Source organism: Trypanosoma cruzi, genomic scaffold (genome assembly GCF_000209065.1).
Source record: "Trypanosoma cruzi strain CL Brener 1047053516273 genomic scaffold, whole genome shotgun sequence".
NCBI classification, from domain to species: domain Eukaryota; phylum Euglenozoa; class Kinetoplastea; order Trypanosomatida; family Trypanosomatidae; genus Trypanosoma; species Trypanosoma cruzi.
Genome location: NW_001849529.1, coordinates 166,139 through 179,860, shown reverse-complemented (window position 1 = coordinate 179,860; position 13,722 = coordinate 166,139). Strand labels below are relative to the sequence as shown.

Sequence of the window (13,722 nt, the reverse complement as noted above, 5' to 3'; positions counted from 1 at the left end):
GAGGGGAGAGGAGGGAACCCGTCATTTAGAAGGGCGAGCCAAAAGAAACGAAAAAAGGGGAATTTAATGGACAGTAGAAGGAAGGGTGGGGTGCCAACAAACAACCGAATAAAAAAAAAAAACGAAGGAAAATATAAGAAGCAAGCGCCAAAACGAATGCGGAAAGTACTGTTTTATTAGAATTTGTACGTTCGTATTTTATTAAATTTCTCTCCTCTCCTTCTCTACTTCTATTTCTCTCTCTCTCTCTCTCTCTCTCTCTCTCTCTGTGTGTGTGTGTTTGTGTCTCTTTTTCTTTCAGTTTACCCCCTTTTTTTTTTTTAGGTGTTTATATTGCATCTGTGGAATACCCCGCCCATTCATGTCTTTTTGAGGCTCAATGCCTGCAATGCGGGCGGGGGAGGCGGCATGCACGCTTCACATAAATATATAACCATACAAATATATAAATATATATATACCGTCAAATCCCCCTTCATTTGCCACGCCGAGCAGTCACGTGTAGGAGCAAACAAAACAAAAGCGAAAAAAAAAAAGAAAAAGAAAGAGAGAGAGGAGAGGAGACATGTTTTGTTAATGCGTCACCCCCGGTATGTTTGTGTGCATGTGTCTGCATTGCATTGTTTAGTATATATAGTTATATAGTTATTTATATATTCCTTCCTTCTGGTTGAATTCCTCTCTCTCTCTCTCTCGCTATGCACAGAAGTTAAGTGAAGGCATACGGTTGATCCATCAGCGTTCCATCCGCACATACACACACACACGTCACAAACACACGGGAAAATAGGTTTCATTTTTTTTTTTTAAAGAAGAAGAGAAAAACGAAAAGGAAAAGAAAAAAAAAAATTTGTAAAGATATGGAAGACACAAATTTGACATTTAAAGTTGTCATCATCGGCGATAGTGGCGTCGGCAAGTCAAACCTCATGACGCGCTACACGGCAAACGAGTTCAGTCAAGACACGCCCGCCACAATTGGCGTGGAGTTTATGACAAAGAGCATTAAAATTGAGGGACGTGATGCGAAGGTGCAGATTTGGGATACGGCAGGGCAGGAGCGATTCCGCGCCATCTCACGCTCCATCTACCACGGCGCAAAGGGCGCCATGCTCGTCTATGACATCACAAACCAAACGTCATTTGACTCCATTCCAACGTGGCTGCAGGAGCTTCGCGTGTTTGTGCCCGCGACCTGCTCCATCTTCCTCATTGGCAACAAGTGCGACCTGGAGCACCTGCGGGTGGTGAAGAAGGAGGTCGCCGACCGTTTTGCCCGTGAAAACGGCCTGTCATTTCTTGAGACCTCCGCCCTCGAGAAGACAAATGTAGAGAAGGCCTTTGAGTGGCTGGCGAAGTCCGTCTACGACCTCGTGGTGGCGCCTGTTGACGCGGCTGGTGGCAGGCGACCGCCGCTGAATGCCGCAGCAAACGCAAAGCGACCCGTCAACCTTGGTGCAAGTAACGACGGGCAGGCTGCTGGTAAAAAGGAAAATACTAGTAGGTGCTGCTAGAAGGAAGGGAGGAGGCAAAAAAGAAGGGGAAAAAAAAAAAAAAAGAGAGAGAGAGAGAGAGAGAGAGAATTTGAAGGAGGAAAGAAGGAAAAGGATCGTGCAAAGAGGCGGTGTGAAAAGAGAAAGAAAAAAAAAGGGGGGGAAGGCCTCATTTCAATTGTTTTGTGTGTATCTTGTTCTCGCTCCTGGGCTTTGATGCTGAAACTTCGATTGTTTCTACCACTGTTGTTGTTGTTGTTGGTTCGGTTTGGTTTGGGTTTCTTTCTTTGTTTGTTTGTTCTTTTTTTTTTTGTTCTTTTTTTTGGTGTGGCAATGAGGGCGGGAGGATCCATGTTTTCATATGTTTGTTTGCCCGCTGCTTCCTCACGTTTTTCCTCCACATATGCATGCACGCACCCTCTCACTCTCCCTCTTTCTCCTCTTTTCCTTTTTTTTCCCACCCCCTCCTCCTCTTATTTTACTCTGTGCGTATTTGATGACGGTAAGAATGATGATGATGATGATGATGGTGAATTTGTTGGATACGGTGATGTTTGATGTCTTTTTGTTTTTCCTTCTTTCTTTTCTCTCTGTATATTTTTCTGTGTAGTTGTGTTTGTGTGTCTCTTGTTGTTGTTGTTGTTTATTTGTTGACGTCCCCCTCCCCCTTTGCCTTCCATGCGGCGAGTTTTTCTTTCTGTGTGTGTGTGTGTGTGTGTGTGTGATTTGCTTTGCAGCAGCCGTGGCAGGGCGGGGCGGGGCGGCGGCCAAATAAGGGTACATGCACACTGCAACGTGGGGCGGCAAAATGAAGGGTCCAAAAGAGGAGGGGAGGAAGTGAAGGGAGAGGGAGAGGGAGAGGAGGGGGTCGGTGGCAGACAAAAAAAAAAAAAAAAAAAAATGAGGGAAGCGGCGGAGAAATGACACAAATAAAATATAAAATATAAAATGGGACCAAAACAACAAACAACGAAAAACAACGAGTTGAAAGGAAATTGAAAGGAAAAAAAAAAAAAGGGGGGGGGGGGGGGGGCGGGAATTTGTCAAAACAGAAAAATAAAAGTAAAAAAAAAGTATAATTATTTTGTGCGGTTTTGTCTCCTTTAAAGTTTTTGCTTTTGCTTCATTCCCTTTTTTTTTTTTTTCCTTTTCTTTGCTTCTGTCTCTTAGGCATTCTACATGTGTGTGCATGACTCTCCCCCCTAACCCCCTTTAGCCTTTTTTTTCTCTCTCTCTTTCCCTCTCTCCTTGTGTCTGTGCGGCCGCGGTCGGCAGACCCACCGTCTTCCCTTCGCACAACCCCCACGGCACACAAATACACACACACACATATATATATACATAAAGACGAAAGGAAAAAAAAAAGGGGAAGGCAATTTTAGCATGTTTCATATACGCAGCTCAACAACGGTGTCAGTGTGCAGCGGTGGAGAGACCCGGCTTCTATATCTACGCGCATATATATATTTAATATTTATATTTATTTGCTTTGAATATGATGTCCTGTACTCTCTGTATGTGTTTGTTTGACGATGTGAAGATGAGTGGTGAAGTTGTGTACCCGTCTTTTATCGCAATCCGGTTTTCTTCTGTTTTCCCCTTTTTCTTTAATTTTTTTTTGTTTTTTGTTTTTTTGTTTTGTTTTGTTTTTGGCTTCTCTTTCTTTGCGTCGTTGTTGTTGGCTGGATTAAATACTGAAGGATATATCTAGGGAGGTTGTGTGTGGTGGGTGCACAGTGAGACGGGTGTGTAGGAAGAGGGATTAGGGAGGGGGCCGTTCGTGTCGGATCCGTTACACTCCGTGAGCCATCGGCGTACTTTTGCCCGCTTCCTTAAGCACTCACTCACTCCCTCTGTCTGTCTCTCCCTCGGTGTGTGCGTGTGTGTGTGCATGCGATGTCGGTCGTGGCTGGTGATCCTTTGCAGGCGAAGTGTGACGCCATGCGGGCAATTCCGCCACAAGAAAGACCACCCGATGCATTGCGTGTGTTTTCGCAGAGTGTGCATGAAATTCAACGGGCTGCGAAGGAGAAAATACGAACTTATTACGCCATCACAAAACGAAATTCTCAAGGTGTGGTGGTGAACGCAGAACATGAGATGGGGGAACAACGGCAACAACAAGAGGAGCAGGCGAGTGAGTTGCGTATGCAGGCAATGATATTACTGCAGCGTGCGGTAGAGGTGGGTCGTGAGATACGTGCCGCGTGTCTCGTTGAGGCCCATCATCGCAGGAGTCATGACGGCACAGAAGGGCCAAACGCCAGGGACACGACCCAGCGGAGAGAAACCGATGCACTCCAGCTGCTGCAACCACCTCTCATAGCGGCACAGATGCTGCTGCTGGTTCGAGAAACCCATGTAATGATGCAGAAACTACTTGTCAGCGGTGCGGGTGTCGAAGCCGCATCACAGCGTACGAACCGTATGGCTGTCGAACACGCCAAGCATGCCTACGAGCTCACAAGGCTGGTCGCTGTCATTGTGCAGCGTCAAAGAGAAGCAGTCGCTACTTCCACTTCGACGGAAAACGGGGCGGCCATGCGTCAACTTGAAACCATGGAAAAAGAGTGTAACATTCTGCAGTTTGCAAAAAGTGAGATGCAGCTTGCCTCTTTACGTGATCGTGCGGGACAGCGCGAAGGGGCTGTGAAGCATAACCGTGAGGCGGTTCGGATTCTAACGTCTCTTAGTGCACATGGCACAAACACTGGAAAAGATCACTCAAGAATGGCCACGGAGGCCACTCAACTCCTCCCTGTGGCATTGTTTAACTTGGGATGTCAACTCGAGCAAATTGCCTCCACAGAGAACGATCCAGAGAGAAGACAGGATCTGTTCAACGAGGCGAGGGTGTTTTTAGAACGTGCCCGTGAGGTTGGAGTAAAAATTTTAGAGCCCAGCCACCCACTTCTCCGGAAGTTGCAACGACATGCAGGAGACTCTCGTTCCTTTGTTCAAGCAGGCGGGAGGGCGGCCATGAGGGGTAGCGGTGTTGATGCTGCATTCACCGATGCTCTTGGGACAGCGGCGTATGTCTTTTCCCAAGTTCCAGCGCCAGATTCATCTACGCCGGGTATGATGAATGAACCCCATTTCACTAGAGGTGCGATACAGAACTCCCTCCATTACCTGCCGAGGCTTCCGATTGGAATTAAAAATAATGAAAGGACCCACCCAATAGACCATTTTGCAAATCTCTCATTGCATTCGGCTTCCATAGTCTCAGATCCCCAGCGTCGCTCAACGATGATACGGAACAGTGTACGTGCCAGAAAATTGAATCTCCAGTTAAAATCCACCCAAGGGTTCCTTCATTCGAAGCGTAAATTGAGGGAAGTGGATCAGTCTCTTTTGCAATGCCACCGACTCCGTCACCCTAGTGACGCACTGCGACTGGGTGGTGTTGCTGTTATTGATACAGTTCTTGATACCAGGCATGCTGAGGCTGAGAAGGAGAAGAAACGGAAGGAAGAGGAGAAAAAAATCCTGAGGCGTAAGCGCCGTCAACGCTCCTTTTTGCCCGAGGACTGGAACCCTGAAGAAGACGCCCCCGTCGTCAGCAAGGAAAAGAAGCGGCGGAAAAAGAAGAAGGAACAGGAAGGGAAAACCCAGCAGGACGAGAAGAAACAGCGTGAAGAAAAGATGAAGAAAATTTTATTTGGAGGCGGTCGCGGCGGCGTTTTTGAAGATAACGATGTGCTGAATTTGCATGAAGAAGAGGATAAAGAAGAAGGAGAAAAATTCTCCAAAAGACGGAGGAAGCACAAGCGTCGGCGGAAGTCTGAGGGGGCGGAGGGTGAAGTTAGTGTGGATACGTACGGCGACCATAAGGAGAATGAAGAAGGACATGATGATGCGGGGATCGCAATGAAGAGGAAGAAGGACACACGAGAGAAGCGAGCATTCGTTGGCGACCCCCTACTCCAATCCGTTCTCTCCTCCTATTCCTACCCCATGGACGAAACAGCACCTTTAGAGGGACGTCGGAAATCCAGTAAGTACGATGCCGATGATGCATCACCCGAGTCTGAAGATTCTCGAAAAGAAAAGAAAAGCACAGACATATCAAAACAACCCTTTGGCAGGGAAAAAATAGAATCCGATGCGGGCAGAGAAGAATTGGGTGGGTCAATTGCCAGTTTTCCGACTGGTGTCGTGAATTTCCAAAGAGGCAAATCCATTTTCCTCCATAGCGAAGAAGAAACGGGTAAGCAGAAAGAAAAAGAGGAAGAGGAAGAGGATGAGGAAGAGGAGGAAGAGGATGAAGCCGAAGAAGACCAGGAGGAGGAAGAGGAAGAAGAAGAAGAAAGGGAGACTGTGGAAGAGGCAAAAGAACGCTGTGAAACGGAGCTTATCATCTATTTCAATGTCACGCGTGTGCGAAGAATGAAGGCGGCCTGTTGTATTCAATGTGCGTGGCGTTGTAGTCGTGCCCGCAGGGCATTGTGGAGGCGCCAGCAAGTGCTTTACCAAGAGGTATACCGCAGGCAAAAGTCTGCCGCGATGTGCATTGAAGGAATTTTCAGCTCCGTGCTGGAAAGACGTCAGCTGCGGCAGACTCAGTTGCGGTATGCCGCGGCCGTGGAGGAGCGCATTGCATGGGAAGAAAATCTGTTTAAGCAAGCTCTTGTCATCGCCCGCTATGCAAAGGTCTTTTTGCTTCGAAGACGTCGGGAGAAAGAACTGTGTAGAATACTTGCTTTGCGTAGTGTGGAGGAACTCAAGCTACGTGCGGTGGCGGCCGCAATTGTGGGGCGTTGGTGGAGGATTATTGTTCCTCGCAAGGCGTATTGGCGGCGACGCACGCAGGAGGTGGAAGAGCAGCGGCGTCAAGAAGAAATTTTCCGGCGGCAAAGTTATGCAGCGACACAAATTCAGCGCATCGTTAGGGGAATACTGGGAAGGCGAGAAGCTCAGGCGACACGGCAACGACGGGTGGAGGATCATCGGCTTCGACAACGCCGTCTGCAGGATTGCACAGATTTGGTTCGTTTATGCCTGCAGGAGTATATGCGGCGGTGCCATCGGCTTAAACGTGAGGAAGAGCAGCGAGCACTTCAACGGAACGAGGCCGCTGCGGTCATACAGCATGGCTGGAAGGCAGCACTTAAGCGGCAGATTTTACACAACGTCCTGGCCCGCTGTCGTCGCATTGTGAGGGCGGTGTTGATGATACAACGTGCGTACCGGCGGTTTTGCGCTGGACGCGAGATTCGTTACATGCGAAGAGTTCAACTGGCCATGAATCAGGAGCGTCTTGATAATGAATATCGGGTCTTCCGCGCCACAATGACGCTTCAGACCTTTGGGCGTATGGTGATTGCCAAGCGTGAGGCGCGACATCGACGTGCGGCCATTGGAAGGGGGTTCTTCTTTGCGGCCGTGACCATTCAAAATGTATGTCGCGGTGGCACCACCCGTGCGCAGCTCAGATGTGCGCTGCAACTTCAGCGCGAGGCAGCGGCGCAGCTTGAGGCCCAAATCCAAATGCGGAAGGATCGAATGGTGAGCTTTACAAATGCGTTTGTACGCGCCCGCGAGAGTTGTTTCCTCACCGAGAGACGCCGCTGTTGCCGGTTGGCAGAAAAATTGTACATTCGCCGCTGCGTTCGTCGCGAACTTCTGCGCGATAAGTCCGCGACCGTCATTCAGCGCGCAGTGCGCCACTGGCTGGCACGCCGTCGTCAACGCGAAGAAGAGGCACTTGCGTTGCGGACGCATGTCATCGCCCATATTGTTCGCATTCAGTCGGCGATGCGGCGCTTCTTGGCGCAGAAGCAGTACCGCCTTCTTCGCTACTTGTCACAGCGTCAGGCAAGGAAGCGGGAAGAAATGGAGGAGGTGATGGTGCAGCTCTGGATTGACGAGTGGCGGGCGGCGATCCTGCAGGCAGAGCACGACCGTCGCCGCATTGAGACACGCGAAGCAGAACACCGTAGGGACCTACAGTTCCGCCACAAAGTGAGGATGTTGAATGTGGCCGAAGCAGCCGCTGCGGGAATTAAATGCATCGAAGAAAAAAAGGAAGAGGAAGACGACGATAAAAGTGAGCGGAGCCTTTCTACCTACAGGGATGATCTGTAGTACGTGTGTGTGTGTGTGTGTGTGTGTGTGAGAGAGAGAGAATGAGGGTCTAACACTCTGTGCCTGTGCCTGTTGAAATGTGCAACTGGGATCTGCCATGTGTATTTCTATTATGCATGTTTATTGTATGTCGCAATTGTTATACCCAATGTTTTGTATCTGCTCCGTGTCTTTATTCATCGGTCATACTGAAATGCCTCCCCACTCTCAACTTCACCCCATCCATCTCCCCATATATGTACAAACACATAAATATAATATAATAATAATAATATATATATATATATATATATATATGTATGTATGCAAATGGATGGATGCACGTTCTTCATTTTTGTTTGTGCATTGAAGGGGGATTTACAATTCCTTGCTTGTTGTTGTTGTTGTTGTTGTTATTTATGGAGGGAGAAGAGGTAAAAGGGAGGAACGTCTTTCTTTTTTCTTTTTTTTACTCCCCTCTCCTTCAATTTGCATGTATTTTAGCGGTAGACTCAACCACCAACAAACAATTGTCGTTTTTCCCTTCATATGAATATGTCCCGTCAATAACAACGGATTCCCTTCTTATTTATTTATATCCGCTGATAATTTTCAACATGTGCGTTTCTATCCTTTTTTTTTTTTCTTTCTTTTCCTTTTCTTCTTCTCATTGTGTATTGTGTCTCCGTGATACACCATACACAATATATACACTAGAGAGGTTTTATTAAAGGGAAGAAAAAGAAAAAGAAAAAAAAGAGGGAGAGGGAGAGGGAGACAGAAGAGATCAGCAATAAACAATAAAATAAAAAATAATAATAATAATAATAATACGGGGGTGCTGGGGAAAGGGATTTGAAGGGGGAAAAAAAAGGAGGAGGGGGTCTGGTGGCGGGAGGAAGGAGAAAACTTTAAAACCACATAAATAAAATCAAGAAGAAATTGCTGAGGGAAACACGCGATTTTTCACCGCGTTTTTTTTTTTTGCCTGTTAGCACGTGTGCCCGTATTCATACACCTGGATAGAGGTGTGAGTCGTAGAGAGAGAGAGAAAGGAGGAGGAGGAGGAGTGAGCATCGCGTGGGAAATCACCAGCCCTCTCTCCCTCTCCCTCTCTCTTTCTCTCTCTCTGTCTCTTTAGCGCACGGTACATTCCGAGGGGCCGTTTGCCCGGTCATTATTACCGCACGCATTTGCATAAAGAGAGAAATAGTGTGTGAGTGTGCGTGACAGCCGATGTTGCAACGTCACGGTTCCCAAAAGGAGAAGCTGGAGGCGGAGAGGAGAGAGAGGCTCCGTGTCGACAGGTACGGTACAATGAGAGACGCAAGTCATGACACAACGGAAAGAAATTCTTCAACGGGACGGCCGTCGACGCCTCAGGCTCCGTTGAATGACAGATGGCCCCGCCCACTCCCAGAAAAGGAAGGACGGCAGAGACAAATGGCAGAGACGTGTGTGCCGGCGCCTTCCGCACGAGAGCCCGTGACACAATCATTTGCCCTCTCCGGAGCCAATCGGAGCGCATCATCGAGCACGCCATCCTCAGTGGAGTCATGCACCACTAGTGATTTTCGTCTGGTTGAGCAGGAACTGAAGGAACTTCTGAGTGGGTACCACCGACTTGTCAACACCGCGCGTGGTTACCGTCATTCAAAAGAAGAAAACATCAAGGCTTCTTCTCCCTTAGACGAAGCTCCTCAAAAGGCAGGCGGCAGTAGTGTTGTGGGTAAGGGTGTGAGTAACATTGCAACGCGAAACAATAATAACGATGGAGATGTCCATGATAGCCTCCAAGTCCATCATTCTGTCTCTTCACTTCCTGTTTCTAGCGTGCATGGAGAACGTTCAACGGATGTTAACACCCCTACGCCATGTGTTCATTTGCCACAGCACATTAGTTCCACGAGGAATACGGTTGGAGAAAGTGAAAATGCTGTGCGCATTGCCGCATCGTATGCAACAAACCCCTCCGCTCGTGTGACATCTCCTGTGGATCTTTTTGCGGATGCGCTTACGGAGGATCAACTTAGTCGATCCCTTGAGATGCAGTTGCAGCGAGAGCAACAGATGCAGTTGCTTTGTCAGCACCTCCAACCGAATCTCTTGTCACGTGAAGTAACACCAAACAACCCGAACACGGCGATTCGTGTATTTTCCACCCCGACCGTTGATGATGACACGGGATATCTTGCCATGCGGCGTGAAGCTGGTTCCCCGGTGCCGCCTTTTATGAACCGAGATTGCGTCAACCTGGATAGCGCCAGAGATGTCATGACGGCATATCTTGGATCGTACGACAGCCGTGTCTATGCAGCCTATCGGTATCAGGATCGCCTTGGCGCCCATGGCAAGCCGTCGACAGCGGATGTCAGCAGAAGCAAAGAAATCACTGAAGTCGGGCTGGGGGATACACGGAACACATCGTGTCTTTTGGGATATGATCAACGTAACGAGGAGTCGGGTGGTGGTCTTCATCCAAAAGACGAATTTACATCTCTTGATCATCTTCTAGTCCATTCAAAAGGCAAATCGACAAAAAAAATGCAAACTCGGCGGGTTACGTCGCGCCGTCGTCGGGAGGTTGTGGATAGCACAACACCAGAAATTGCCACAAGCGCACGGCACACGGAGGATCCCTCCATGCGCAGTGGTGCCACGGGTGGTAATAGGGCACAAAAATTGGGAGCGACAAAAAAATCAGCAACCTTCTGGCACGCTTCAGTGAACATGAAGCATACCCCTGTAGAGCACAGGAGGGAGTTGGAGGTTACGGGTGATGGATATGGGACTGGTGGCGGTGAGAAAAGGGCATCGACGGACTTGTCTCCGGAGGCAGCTTTGGGAGGTGTGGTGGTAACTAATGGCATGGATAGGAAACAGGGACAAAAACAACAACAGCAAAAAGAGCATCAACAACAACAGAAATTACGGTCCCGTCATCGCTACCGTCATGATTATAAAACCAATGAGAACTATTCTTTAAATCGTCATGCAAACGCGGCCACTCGCTTTCATGAAATGGTGGAACGTCACGTGGCAGCTTTTGAGGGAGACAGTCAATCCTCGTCCTCTTTGCCGGCCTTTGTGGATTCTTTGGTCGGTGCCGCCATCACGGACTTTTGTCCTGCGGTAAAGCGACGTCAAGCTCGGCTAAAGGAGTCCCAGCACGCAGAGGCAGCGGCGGCAGCAGCAGCGGATGCGTCCCTGACACGCAATACGTACCGCGGTAGTATTGGGACAGTTACTCCCACGTCTAGCATTGCACATACACCCAACACCAACGTGCGAGGCTCGTGGGATTCACAAGGCCACCGAAATCCCCACCCCAATGCACGCTTATATCAGTCGGTGGGACGTGATGAGCCTGCTTTAGGAGCAACTTGTGTGAAACAACAACAAGTGCAACGATGTGAACGGCTCTCTCGTCGTGCGGGACACGCCGCACAATATATCCAATAACAAGGACACCGACCACAACAATCTCCGGAAAAAAGAAGGAATTTGGCGTCCCCTCCTTTCTTTTTTTTTTTTTTTTTTTTTTCCCTTCTTCTTCTGTCTGTTTGTTGCCACCTCTTTCCAGTCATATTGTGGAGGTTGTCTGCACCTTTCTTCCTTTGATGTTGCTGTTTCTTCTTCTGTTTTCTTTTTGTTTTCTTTTCTGTTTTTTTCTTTTGTTGTTGTGTATGCATGCATGCCTCCCCCCAATCCTCCCCTCCCCTCCCCTCCCCTCCCCCAACTATTTATTTATTTATCCCCTTTTTTTTTTTTTTTCTCCCTCAGTTGTGTGCATGTACTTTTACATATATATATATATATATTGAACGAAAGGCAACCGCATAAAGCGAACACTAAATAAATAAATAAATGAAAAATAAAAATAAAATCATTTAAATCATGAAAGCGATAGGAAGCATTGAGTGCTGTTTGGCATAATACAAAAAAAAGGGGAAGAAAAAAGAAAACAAACAAACAAACAAATATATATTATATTATATTATATACAAAAAGAGAGAGAGAGAGAGAGGGAAAGAGAAGGAGAAATATATATATATATTTATATACGGATAGATAGATAGATAGATAGACATGTAACCTTTTTTATATTTATATTTGTTTATATACACACACACATATATATATACATCTTACACGTATTTATCTGTATGTTTATTTGTTTGATTGGGGTATGCAATCTTTGCTCATACGTGTTTTCTTTTTTCTTTTCTTTTCTTTTCTTTTTTCCTTTTTTCTTTCTTTCGTTACTGATGTAATATGTTGTTTCTTTTGTATGCTTAAATATATGTAGATAACATTGATTGGGAGGAGAGAAGAGAAGAGAGAAAATTGAGGTGGAAATACGCTGGTAAGAAGAAAAAAGGAGATGATGATGATGATGTAATGACTGTCTGTCTGTCTGTCTGTCTGTATGTGTGTGTGTGGTTGTTGCTGAATTTGTTCTTTTTTTTTTTTTTTTTTTTTTTTTACTGTATTGTTTGCTTCTCTTCGTGGACTCCACGCAGCAGAGGTGGTGACAGAAGTTTGTTTTTTGTAATTCATTCTTTAATGTCTTGTGCTGCTTTGCCCCACTGCAGCTTGGTGAGGGGATAACGGCAAAAAAAAAAAGGAAAAAAAGAAATTTTTGCACATGACGCGATACAAAAAAAAAAAAGAATGGAGAATAGTTTTTTATGGTGTTGAGGCTGCGTGGTCGTGAAAAGAAAGGGAGTTTTTGCTCTGTGTGGCATCGTGGGAGGGGTGGGAATCATTGTGATGACAGTCAGTGGGGAAAGGGATGTTAATATTATATGAATGGAGCGGCAATGTCGGTGTCTTGCTCAATTCCTCTGAGTCATGTATTGAACATCCGCCCGTCCTTTTGTGCTTCCTTAATTTTTCCTGAAAAACATCATTGGTGGTGAGAGTGACCAAAAAATATTGACTGGAGGGGGGGTGGTGGGTGGGTGAATGGTCCTTAACTACAGCGTGTTATTTTTAAAGGCGGGTTTAGGGGAGGCGCCTCATTACGGGTCTTTACAGCCAGTTGCCACACTGTGCACATGTTAGCAAGGACGTGCGCATGGGGTGGTGAAACTTTCTTTTAGTCCACTGATGTCTGCGAGCAGCCATTTCGGTTGTTCTTTTAGTATAGTTGTGTGTGTTTTTGTGGGTGGGCGTGCGTGTATTTTTGTTCTTATCTGCCGGTCTATTCTGCCATGCCTTATCGCTTCCTGCTTGTCGCTTTATGGTGGCTGCGGTTTGGTGCTTTTTTCTCAAAGCCAAAGAAGGGGTGCATAAGGTTAAGGGAAGAGGAAAAAGGCAGGGACGGCACATGGCGTCTGTTACGGGTGGCCGGGAGAAGTCGCGCTCTTCAACAGCTCCATCGACATTTGCGGCGTTACGCACCTCCAACCGCCAGAGAAGGGATATTAGCGAGAAGCGTCGAGTGAAAGGCAGCAGAACAGTGAGTGCCGAACGGAGAGCGGTGGAAAAGGAGAATCTCCAAGCTCAGTTGACGTATCACAGGACGCGTCTCGTGGAGAAGCTTCTTGATCTTTACGTCCGCGATGCCCTTTCAAACTCCTTTGCAGAGTTGCGGCGTAAGGAGAGAGAAAGGACCTTCCACAGGGCCCTCACTGCGTCATTCTCGGAGTGGAGTGCAAGCGGCGAGGGTGGGCGCAAGTACACAGTAGGGCGGACTCACGCAACTAATGGCGGACCCACTGCAAATGTCTCGGAGATGGAACGGATGATACGAGAACGCCTGCGGGATGAGTACCGCGTGGATGCTGCGCATGCTGCAGAGCACTGGTTCACGTCGCCGCAAGAGGATGGATTTGTCTTTGTCGTGCTGCGTCGATTAGTTTCCATGACGCGGGAGGAGGCACAACAAGAAATACGGAAAGCCGTAGCGCAGTACGTTGACCCACATGTGAAGGCGTTTTGGGACCTCAAACGCCTGCATCGAGTGACGGCTGGATACAGTCTTTATGGGAGTGAGCTGAGAAGTGTACAGGAGGCCATCCACCGTGCCATTGCAAAGAAGAGGGCGGAGTTGGAGAGACATCGTGCCACCCAGACCGAGTTGCAGCGGGCGGATCGCGTCCATCGTGTGAAGACGGCTTTTTCCATGTTGAAAAGAGATGTGGGGGATGTCTCCTCT

The 13,722-nt window shown here is 47.6% G+C and overlaps 4 protein-coding genes across 4 annotated transcripts, besides 45 other annotated features; all 4 read left to right on the top strand.

The window, feature by feature from the left end:
- Positions 1–6,354: a sequence feature (heterozygous, non-Esmeraldo-like haplotype).
- Positions 209–268: a sequence feature (GA-rich).
- Positions 440–460: a sequence feature (AT_rich).
- Positions 507–564: a sequence feature (T-rich).
- Positions 809–849: a sequence feature (T-rich).
- On the top strand, positions 861–1,514 carry Tc00.1047053506151.30 (small GTP-binding protein Rab11, putative; the record flags this gene model as incomplete). The annotated part of the gene is made up of 1 exon (XM_802548.1): positions 861–1,514. One exon carries the CDS (start codon positions 861–863, stop codon positions 1,512–1,514), a length of 654 nt encoding a protein of 217 aa, XP_807641.1.
- Positions 1,558–1,582: a microsatellite.
- Positions 1,583–1,660: a microsatellite.
- Positions 1,772–1,817: a sequence feature (A-rich).
- Positions 1,910–1,967: a sequence feature (GA-rich).
- Positions 1,988–2,026: a microsatellite.
- Positions 2,192–2,217: a microsatellite.
- Positions 2,242–2,262: a sequence feature (GC_rich).
- Positions 2,335–2,355: a microsatellite.
- Positions 2,374–2,394: a microsatellite.
- Positions 2,421–2,443: a sequence feature (AT_rich).
- Positions 2,510–2,530: a sequence feature (GC_rich).
- Positions 2,603–2,654: a sequence feature (A-rich).
- Positions 2,802–2,837: a microsatellite.
- Positions 2,951–2,979: a sequence feature (AT_rich).
- Positions 3,095–3,143: a microsatellite.
- Tc00.1047053506151.20 (hypothetical protein, conserved) lies at positions 3,390–7,580 on the top strand (the record flags this gene model as incomplete). Its single annotated transcript, XM_802547.1, has 1 exon — positions 3,390–7,580. One exon carries the CDS (start codon positions 3,390–3,392, stop codon positions 7,578–7,580), a length of 4,191 nt encoding a protein of 1,396 aa, XP_807640.1.
- Positions 5,058–5,148: a sequence feature (CT-rich).
- Positions 5,713–5,804: a sequence feature (CT-rich).
- Positions 6,355–9,362: a sequence feature (haploid, non-Esmeraldo-like haplotype).
- Positions 7,584–7,610: a microsatellite.
- Positions 7,813–7,885: a microsatellite.
- Positions 7,952–7,977: a microsatellite.
- Positions 8,184–8,227: a sequence feature (A-rich).
- Positions 8,317–8,337: a microsatellite.
- Positions 8,371–8,392: a microsatellite.
- Positions 8,657–8,696: a microsatellite.
- Positions 8,796–11,021, top strand: Tc00.1047053506151.10 (hypothetical protein, conserved; the record flags this gene model as incomplete). Its single annotated transcript, XM_802546.1, has 1 exon — positions 8,796–11,021. One exon carries the CDS (start codon positions 8,796–8,798, stop codon positions 11,019–11,021), a length of 2,226 nt encoding a protein of 741 aa, XP_807639.1.
- Positions 9,363–13,722: a sequence feature (heterozygous, non-Esmeraldo-like haplotype).
- Positions 10,438–10,483: a microsatellite.
- Positions 11,078–11,103: a microsatellite.
- Positions 11,193–11,235: a microsatellite.
- Positions 11,269–11,295: a microsatellite.
- Positions 11,412–11,438: a microsatellite.
- Positions 11,522–11,542: a microsatellite.
- Positions 11,543–11,562: a microsatellite.
- Positions 11,569–11,601: a microsatellite.
- Positions 11,603–11,625: a microsatellite.
- Positions 11,626–11,647: a microsatellite.
- Positions 11,648–11,733: a microsatellite.
- Positions 11,773–11,815: a microsatellite.
- Positions 11,965–12,000: a microsatellite.
- Positions 12,014–12,045: a microsatellite.
- Positions 12,805–13,722, top strand: Tc00.1047053506151.4 (hypothetical protein, conserved; the record flags this gene model as incomplete). The annotated part of the gene is made up of 1 exon (XM_802549.1): positions 12,805–13,722. A coding segment is annotated over one exon (918 nt), but the record flags the coding sequence as incomplete, so codon positions are not given.